Raw genomic sequence first — 9,693 nt, 5'->3', positions numbered from 1 at the left:
CAACCCCAGTTGGGCACTCGTGAGCCCATGGGCGAAGAGTTGCGAGAGACTAGGGGACAGCTCGGGACTTCTGGACACTTGTCGGTAACAGGAGTGGGCAGGACCCACACAGTCTGGCGAGGTGCCGTGTTGATTTCTACCCGCTTTCCAAATGAACAAAACAAAACAAACAACAACAATAACAACATAAAACCCCAAACCTAGAGGAGTCCAAGAAAAGGACACGCAGCCGGAAACAGGCACCACTTTCTGCAAAAGACTGGGCACTGGAAGTCTGGAAAGGGACAACGCCGTGGGAGAGATGCAGATAGACACGCGCACCAGGGCAGCTGAGGTCGCCAGGCGTGACCTCAGTTTCCCCACCTGTGAACTCGAGCCATCGAGTCCCACTTTAGCGGCTCCGAGGAAATGCAGAGAAGAGGGAAGTCTCAGTGCCACCAGCGAGGGCAGCGCTGCTCCACCGCTCGGCGTCCAGAGCCTCCGCCCGGTCCCCATTCCCGCCCACAGGTCCGCACAGGGGGCTTAGGGCCCAGCACACCCAAAGCCCCTCCCCATCTAGGCTCCACCCCGTCCCTGCCCACAGACCACGCCCTCCCGTGGGCCCGCCCCTCGGCAGGCGCCTACCCGCAGGCCCCGCCTCTACCCGCCCCGCCGCGCCCGCCTCGTCTTTGATGGGCCGCTGCCGGCCAATGGGCGCTTGGGGAGGCGCGGGGCCGCGGCGGCGGGCAGGGGGCTCGGTGAGCCCGGGCGTCAGTCCGGCCGCGGCGACGGCGGCAGGAGCGCGTCCCGGCGCCGCCTGGGGCTGCGCTCGGCGCGCAGACAGTGAGGAGGCGAGCGAGGCTGGCGCGGGGTCGGCGGCCAGACGCATGGCTTAGGACGCCCCGCCGCCGCGCCCCAGCATGGGGAAACTTCACTCGAAGCCGGGTCAGTGTCCCCGCCCGCGCGCCGGCCGCGGCCCCGCGTCCTCCCGCCGGTGCTAACTCTCCTTCTCCTTTCTTTCCGGCTCCCGCCGCTGCCGCCGCCGCCGCCGCCGCGCGCGATGTGCCCGCAGCCGCCGTGTGCAAGCGCAGGGAGAGCCCGGAAGGTAGGCGCGCGGGCCACTGGCCCGGGGGGCGCGAGGGAGGTGGCGCGCCGGCCCAGCCGCTGGATCTCATTACCAGGGCTGCCCCAGCCCCGCCCCGGGAGCGCTCTTTGGGGCCCCTCTGCCCCTCCAACCCGTTCCCCGCAGCCCGGGGCTCCCACTGCTGACCCTAACCCCCTCTACTTCGGCGGCGTCTTCCTTTCAGACCCCCAAGATCTTGCACCTTACTCTGGCCGCCAGCCCCTTCTTAGGAGAACTTGGTCTCTGCGTCCACTGCACCCTCTCTCCTGACCCTCAAGCTCCCTCCTCTGCAGCTCCTGCCTCCCGCGCTCCTTCCTCTGGACCCCGAACTCCTTCAGTCAGGGTACTCCCTTTCACCCTCTGAATCCTCCTTGCCCTTAGGATCTTGCCGAGCCTTCTTGGCTACTACCCTCTTTTGGATTCTGCTCCGTCCGGCGCTTGACCCTCCGACCAAGCCTTTACTCTCCCGGCTGTTCCGCCCTGTCTCCTTCCCTTCACTCTCAGGTCTCAGGTAACTTTTTGCCAGCTGGGGGGCACAAACTCAGGTCTTGTGTTCTTCCCGCCTCAGGTGACAGCTTTGCTGTGAGTGCTGCTTGGGCAAGGAAAGGCATCGAGGAGTGGATCGGGAGGCAGCGCTGTCCAGGCAGCGTCTCAGGACCCCGTCAGCTGAGATTGGCAGGCACTGTTGGTCGAGGCACCCGGGTATGGCTCCAACTCTCTTGCACCCTTTCACCCCTTTCAGCCTTGGAGAGAGTCTGAGGGTGCCCCTCCTCCAACTTTTAGCATCCTGCTGGCACATTTTCTCTGTCCCCCCCCCAAAAAAAATCCCTTCTCAGACACTGAACCCCACCAGCCCTACCCGTGCCCCATGCTTTGGGGGACTCTTGTCGATCAAGCTGGCACCAATCTCCTGCCCAGCTGGGCACAGAGGGTTGCTTGGGGAGGAAGTGCCAGGGAGGAGGTGATACAGGTCCAGTGGGTGGAGAAGCTGTGCTTTGTTGTGGTTTGAGGGGTGGGGGGGCTCCTCTGCTTTGCTTTTGTGGCCAGCTTTTCCACAGGGAGGGGTAGGGAGGCAAGACTGTCTGGGTAGAGGGCTCTGTTGGTCCAGGATCTGTGGCCACCTCCAACTGTGTCTGTGGCATTCATCAGTGCCATCTGCCATCTGAGGGTAGAGTTTGGAGACACTGAGACCTGTCTGTCCTCTTACCGAGGCCCTCAGAGAGAGGGCCTCCAACTAGTGGTTGGGGTACACCCTTTTTTTCACCCGGGGGCCTCTTGAGGCTGGAGTTGTTCTGCAGGAGCAAGTGGGATGGGGGGGGGTGAGTGACTCCAGCCCCTGCGCCTGGCCTGGGACTGGTGTTCACAGATGTCCTGTGAGCTCCAGAACTCTGCACAGGGCTTTCAGATGGTCTGCGTGGAACTCTTGCAAGCCGAGGATCAAAGGATGAATCAACTTTTTGATGTGACATTTAATTTTTTTTTTTTTTAACTTAGAGGGGGAACAAACTGAGCCTCAGGTCTGGTTAGTTCTTTGGTCTTGTTCTTTGGGTGAGGCTGGTGGAGTGTTCAGATGTGTGTGTGTGTGTGTGTGTGTGTGTGTGTGTGTGTGTGTGTGTGTGTTGGTACGTGGCAGCACCATTGCAAGGAGGTGGTTTGTGTGTGTGTGTGTGTGCTAAATATTCTCTCTCCCTGAGATAAGCTCCCTTGCTCCCTCCACTAAGTGGCTCAGGCTTTCTCTTTCCTGGCCCTCCAGTTTGCTAGCTTGCTGGGATTGGAGCTACTACCCTAGTAGAAAGGTCAGAATTGGGCAGGGTGGGTGGCTGCATTTAGAGCCTTTTAACAGAACCACAAACTTCTTCCCCCTCCATTCCTAGTTTTTGATGTACTTATTTATTTAAGGACCAATGAAAACAATCCAATTTAGACATATGAACAGATGCATTTGCAGCTCAATACAGGCCAACAGAGAGGATTTCCATTAATCAAGTTTTTTTTTTTTTCCAGCCTGTTTATTTTCATAAAGTATTCCTGCAGAATGACATTTATTTAGGCTGTCTCTCTCCTCTTTCTCTCTCCTCCCTTCCTCCTTCTCTCTTTCTCTCTCTTTTTTCCTAAACTGCCAGGCAGCTTTTACTCCATGCTAGAGGGGAAACTTGAAATACAGCGAGGGCTTGCTTCAATTGACTTTTATCTTCAAAGCCATAACAAATGTTACCCGCATGTTTTTGGTGGGTCTCCTTGGCATCCAGGCTGGGAGGATGGGAGGGAGGGGGAAAAGGAGAGGAAAACAAAAGTCTGTCGTTTTTAATTAAATAGTAGTGTTCCCAGCAAGAGGAATGCAAGCCAGTAAAAGTTGCCATTGGGGGAAATGAAGAAGGGGCGGGGGGGGGGGAGCCCCTGCTTAAGCCTGTGGCTTTGCTGAAGTCACGGAATTTTGTTGCCTGGTTTCTTCCCCCAGCTGAGGACAGCATGGGATGGATGGTGCTCGCTCGCCTTCCTGCCTCACCCCCCTCTCTGAAAAGGAGGGGTCATTAATATTTGTTCAAAGTCCTTTTGAAGATGTGAGGCATAGAGCCATCAGTGTGACATGTGTTGGACAGTTAGAGGGTGGGCCCAGCCATCAAAGATGTTGAGTGGGGGGAGGGAGGCCTCTGCTTCTTGCAGAGTCGATTTTAATAACAGACCTGGATGCCTGGGTTCCAACCTGCGGTGGCTGCAGTCCTGGGGTCACACATCAACTCTAGGGAAGGACCCAGGCTGAACCAAAGTGTGGGGCTGCACTGGTAGTGGCCTGTGAAACAATTTAGGTGGTCTTTAGAGGGAATATCTTTAATCTTTGTAGGTATCCATCTTTGTTAATCAGAGAAAAATAACTAGGACATCAAACACACCATTTCATGGATGTTATATCACTTAGGATGAATCAAAGTTGAAAGAGGTAGGTGAGTTCAAAGTCAACACAGGGAACAGTACTGAATTCAAGTGGTCGTAGTCAGGAATATAAGAATGACTGTTGAAATGGTGGGGGCATTAAGAGTGCTGGACAGGCCAGTGATGAGCACATTGAAGTCCTGTCATTTCCCTCAATCCCACCGGCATGGGAGGGGTGCCTGGCAGGGTCCTTCCATGATATCATCAGGATGTAGATGGGTGTGGACTCTAGCAGTCTGCTGGCCTCCAGGGCTGACAGTTTCCTGTAGCCAGTACCAGGCCTGTCTTGGGGAAGGCCTCAGTGTCTGCTTCTCTACCTGTCCTGTCACTGAAGGGGCTGGGGATACATTACTGGCTTATCCAACTGACAACATTATTACTGCCGTGAGAACTACTGCTGCCTGAGTGCCCGTGTGTGCCGAGCCCATTGCCTCTATTACTTTAATCTCATAACCCTCTGAGAGTTTCGAACAGCCGGTGTAGCCTGAGTTGTCTTCCCTTCCTAGAATCAGTGTGTGTGTGTGTGTGTGTGTGTGAAGCCCAGCATTGCCTTATTTCCGGAGGGGGGATCGCAGACAGTTACCACCATGAGTTGGCCACATGAGCTGGTTGCAGGATAGGAAGAAGCAGGAGGGCCCCCAGTGTCCTGAGTCTGTGACAGGATCCAAGTTGCATGTGTAGCCATAGGGTGTGAGGGTTGCCCCACGGGCACTAAACTCAGCCTACCCCTCTACATACAGAAGTGAATGAGGTCGGGCTCTGCACAGTAGCTTGTCACCCTGGGCAAGTCACTTTAACTTTGTGTATCTCGATTAGCACATCTGTAAAATGGGCACAGGAATAGTCTCATCCGTGGGCAGAGCTGTCACAGATAAATCTTGAGAAAAAAAAAAAAAAGTAGGACCTGGGTTGAGACTTGATCTTTATGTTGGGATCCTGATGTTTGTGCTCTTCTCCCTGCACCCTTCCACTGCAGGCTCGTCTCGTGGGACCCAGGCTAAGGTCTGGGCTTTTGCTTTTCCATGGATGCTTGACGAGGTTCAAGAGAATATAAGCTCAAAGGAGAAATGTGATGAATGACAGGAGCCATACAAACACTGAACGAAGGACAGCGGACTGAGCCAAATACATGCCTGAGACCCATGTACTGAGCAGAATTAGAAGCAAAACCCAGTTACCTCCAAGAGACAAGGCAGTAGGCAGTAAGAGGAGGTCCAGTGGAAATGTTAGGCAATCAGGGTCTGGATGATGACACACCATAGGTGGCTGGAGCACTGCATTCAGGCATGTAGGAAGACAACTTACATATGTCCGTGCTGTGAGAACGGGTACATGTGCATATGTGGATGTGTGTGACGAAGTTATAGGCAACCTTTACCCCTTGCACCATGATCCTTTTGTTCTTTTATAGCAAAACTGCTTGCAGAATCAGGCTGGGGGATTGGGGGCAGGCAAGCCCCCCTGTAGATCAAAGGCAGCTGCCAGGCACTTCAGTAATTTGATTAGGGGCACCTAGCACATTTTGATATTGGGGGAAGATTAGGAGGGTGCAGGCGTGCTGCATGGGGCCAGGTGGGGCTGTGTGATGAGACTGGCCCAGCTGCTGCCTGAATCCTGGATTCCAGGGGAATTACCCTTGAATGATACCAGTTGGCACAATTAAAAGGCCCCATGTCTTCACCATATGGAAAGTGTTAGGCCTCCTTACGTGGTTTCAAAGCTATGTGTTGGGAGGTGCACTTGACATTTGAGGTAGAACATAAATTAAATCCTCGGTGTTTAAGAATTAAAAGATGGTTTGCTTTGAGGCTGGTGGGGGTTTCAGGGTAGAGGCACTGTGCCTTCATTCACAGGCATCTTTGAGTGGTGTAGTGCCTCGGCTGATGGCACTGGGGTCCAGCTTCACAGCTCTGAGAGCTACCTGTTCCGGGGGAGCCAGCAAGGAGTGGTCTGGAAAACCTGAGTTGTGCCAGACACCACTGCAGGTTGCTCCTGGTCTGGGTCTATCTGAGCGGGTGTGTCATCTTCTGTTGCTGTGGTACATCTGTGGGATGGGGCTTGGTGGGGGCACCTTTTCTCCCTTAGAAACGTCTTTAAGAAGGAGACAAGGAGGAGGACTTGTTCCTTCCTTGTTACAAGGAAGTGACTGGGGGCTGTTACTTCCTCCCTAGCAGCAGGAGGAGAGGAGATGGGATGGTGAGAGTGTCCTTGCTTATACCAGGAAGCTCACCTCTCCCCCATCCCCCCAATTCCCCAGTGACCACTTGTCTCCTTGGACACATAAAATGGTCAAAGTTGAACTGTCACCAACAAAAAGTGAGCTACTAAATGCAACTTCTTTCCTGAGGTACTCAACAGGTACTCCCTGCGTATGAAGGAAGAAAATTTGCTCATCAACCTTGCTGCCTCCTCCCACCTAGCCAACTTTTTAAAACCCTTTATTCCTGGTGCCAGGTTTCATCTTTCCCAAGTCCACTGCCCTTAGTGGAGCTATAGAACCAAACCTTTCTTATAGGCACTTAATTACTTAATCAATCACTATTAACAGTGTATTGTTAACAGGTCCCAAAGCATCAGGCACTGGGATACAGTGGAAAGAGACGTGGTCCTTACCCTTCCAGGGAGATGAAGGAAGCAAAAGTCAGCAAGTGAACAGGCGGAGGGCTGGAAGACAGTCAGGGTGTGTAGGGGAAGGCATGGCCTGATGCCTGGGAAGGCTGTTGTCTTTGAAAGGTGGGTAGACAGGCCAGGTGGTTGTGAAGGGGCTGTGGCTTGCTGGGCGGTGAGAACCGGAAGTGTCCCTGGGATTCAGTCTTGGAAATCCCTGTAGGTGAGCAGCGTTTGGCATACTCCAGCCACCTGTCCAGGGACAGGTGTGTGAGGCTGCCTGCTGATTCCTTGGAAGTTACTAACCTGTATTTTGAAGATGGGGCATTACCAAACTGTCAAATGGGTTGGTGGCTTCTGGATCCAGGTTGTAGGTGGAAGTCAGCTGAGGGTTGGAAGCTCAGCTGTGTGGGTAGGGAACTGAGGAGTGACATTGGCTGCAGAAAGGTAAAGGATAACTCAAGGGCTTTGGGGAAAGAGGCTGCTGGTGGCCAACTCCAGAGAGTGTACTGTGTCATGGGGTACAACAGGCTGAGCTGAGGGAAGAGCTCTCTTGCCCAGGCTTCCCAGATAAGGCCTATCAGAGCCCATGATGGGGTCCCTCATGTTGACGAGTCAGGTGCCCAGGGCTGTGAATTTACACTCTGCTTAGTTATACATATTTTGAGAGCTTTTTGGCTGCTTGTTAGATCCAGGCACTTTCTGCACCAGCCTTCCCTCTCTTGCTGGCTCCCTTGTTCCTCTTGCCTCTCTTGTCTCTCACAGATATTCTCCTCTTGCGTTCTCCCCCTTGCTTCTTCCCTAGCCCTCTCTTCCTGAGAAAGGAAAGAGTCTAGTTCCTCACAAACCAAATATCTGCCCTCCGTCAGAAGTGAGGCAGGAGCCCAGAACACCCTGGACGAAAGACCAGAGAGAACTGAAAGCCTTGGTTGTTGGATGTGGAAGCTGGGCTTTGATGTCACCCTGCTCCGTTTATCCTGGGAAGCTGCCTCAGCCTCTCTTCACGGACAGGGGCAAGCTCTCAGGTTGGAGCAGAAGAGAGGCATGCCCACTCCGTGAAGGGTTGCCCTCTATAAAGGGTAGCCCGAGAGTCCGGCCAGGCCGCACCCTGCCAAGCCCAGGTGGGTGGGGAGCCTTTTCTAAACACGCACTTCCAGAGGCATAAGTAATTCTTTGATAGATGCCTGGGCAAGCTGAGAGGGATGTTTATCCATGTGGGCACCAGCCACAAGACTCAGGAGGGAAGCTGTAGGCTCCTCTGCTGAAGTCATCCTCAGCTTCAGCGGGGCACACGGGAGCACTAGCCAGCCAGTGTGGCTCTGTCCGAGGGGCCTGTCCAGGGCCATGTTTGCTTAGCAGCCCTGAGGAATTAGTTTGGGCGTCACTGTTCTGGCTTGCTGAGCCACATTGGCTATGGCATGTGGCCCTGTGTGTGGCTGATGGCTATTAGAGGGCCCCAGGGTAAGGTGGGCCTTGCTACATCCCATGACATCAGCTAAAGGGCCTTTCCTTCTCCTGAACTTTGGCCCCTCCGGCTAAGAGAGATGACGTCGTTCTAATTTAGTATGTGTAGAATGTCTTCTGTCCCCACTACTTGTATGTCTGCAGTAGATGTGGAGGGCATATCTCCTCTGTCTACTGACCATGTTTTAAAATACAAATAATAAAGTATAAGTTGGACAGATGCTTTATTAAGGTTCAGGGTCTGGGAGGTTGTTCATTCTCCATGTTGGCAGTTCCTTCTGCTCAGGCTGCTATGGACACTGAGGAACAGCTTGTCCCTGCCTGAGAACTTAGTGAGAGTGTTTTCTGAGTTCTGTTTAGTAACAGTGAGGTGTCCTGTGTGTTATTTGTTTAGCTAAAATAACTTTTTTTTTTTTTTTTTTTTTTTTTTTTTTTTTTGTCTCCTGGCTCTCTAAGATTTCTTAAGTTAGGATTTATCAAATGTTGTTGGTATGCCGATGGGATTTGTCATTCTACTGGTGTGGTGTATGATTTGGGTTTCTGTGACAGACAGAATCTTGCTGTGGAGGTCAGACTGGCCTGGAAATCAGCATCCTCCTGCCTCAACTTCTTGATTGTCAAGATTACAGTGAGCACGACCATCCCTGACTGGTGTATTATTTGTGTAGTAATCCATATTCCCAAGTTTCCTAGTGTTCAGCTTCTCTGCGCTCCTGAGGTAAGTCCACTTATTGTGATATATTGTGGAGTCAACTGTTCATATCTGGGCCCCACATCAACAAAAACTGAAAATATTTGAAAAAAAATTCATTTAAGCTGATCAGGCTTTTTTGCCCCTTTCTTTCTTGTCATCATTCTCTAAACAAGACTATATAGCATTTTATTATGCTGTGAGAAGATACCATGACCGAGGCAACTTGTAATCTGGATTCATGGTTTTGGAGGATTAGATTCCTTGAGAGCTCACATCTTGATCCACAAGTGGGAGATAGAGAGAACTAGCTCAAAATGGTTTGAGTCTTTTGAAATCTCAAAGCCTGCCCTCCTCCAGCAAGGTCACACCTCCTAATCCTTTCCAAACAGCTCCACCAACTGGGGACCAAGCATTCAAACATATGAGCCTCTAGAGGCCATTCTCTTTCAAACCACCACATTGTGTATTATAAGCAGTGTGGAGTTGATATGTATATATGGAAGAGTATGCAGAAGTTATAGACATGAGTCCCTTGTTACATAAGTGACTTGAGCAGTAAGTTTTGGTATTCATGGGTGAGGATGAGGGAGAGGGAGTGCTCTATCCAGGTTCCCTATAGATACCAAACAATCTAACTGTATTCTCTTAATTTAATGCAGCTGCACTTGCTCTCCAGCTGCTGTACCATGGCTTTTTAAAAATGAAGCTTCATTTTCTATGCAGATGCTGTAGTCTGTGTCTTTGCATGGGGGTCGCTTAGATTGGTTCATACTTGGAAGGTAGATTTTGAGCAGTGAAGATACTAAAGGAAAGTTAGGGGATATCTTAGGGTCCCCGATTCTAGAACAGGAACTACTGGGGTCAGAGGTATCTGTCCTCAGAGGAAACCTGGTTT

At 52.2% G+C, this 9,693-nt stretch overlaps 1 protein-coding gene across 1 annotated transcript in view; it reads left to right on the top strand.

The window, feature by feature from the left end:
- Nucleotides 1-709: 709 nt before the first annotated feature.
- Nucleotides 710-9,693, top strand: part of Nkd1 (NKD inhibitor of WNT signaling pathway 1) — a 68,144-nt gene continuing 59,160 nt past the window's right edge. The window contains exons 1-3 of the mRNA XM_021656826.2: nt 710-924; nt 1,052-1,084; nt 1,671-1,804. Coding sequence (XP_021512501.1) covers nt 900-924; nt 1,052-1,084; nt 1,671-1,804 — 192 coding nt within the window. The 5' untranslated portion in view covers nt 710-899. The remainder of the gene's footprint in view (nt 925-1,051; nt 1,085-1,670; nt 1,805-9,693) is intronic.

The sequence above is a fragment of the Meriones unguiculatus genome, chromosome 10, assembly GCF_030254825.1.
Source record: "Meriones unguiculatus strain TT.TT164.6M chromosome 10, Bangor_MerUng_6.1, whole genome shotgun sequence".
Lineage (NCBI taxonomy): Eukaryota > Metazoa > Chordata > Mammalia > Rodentia > Muridae > Meriones > Meriones unguiculatus.
This window is presented reverse-complemented; position numbering and strand designations above follow the sequence as displayed.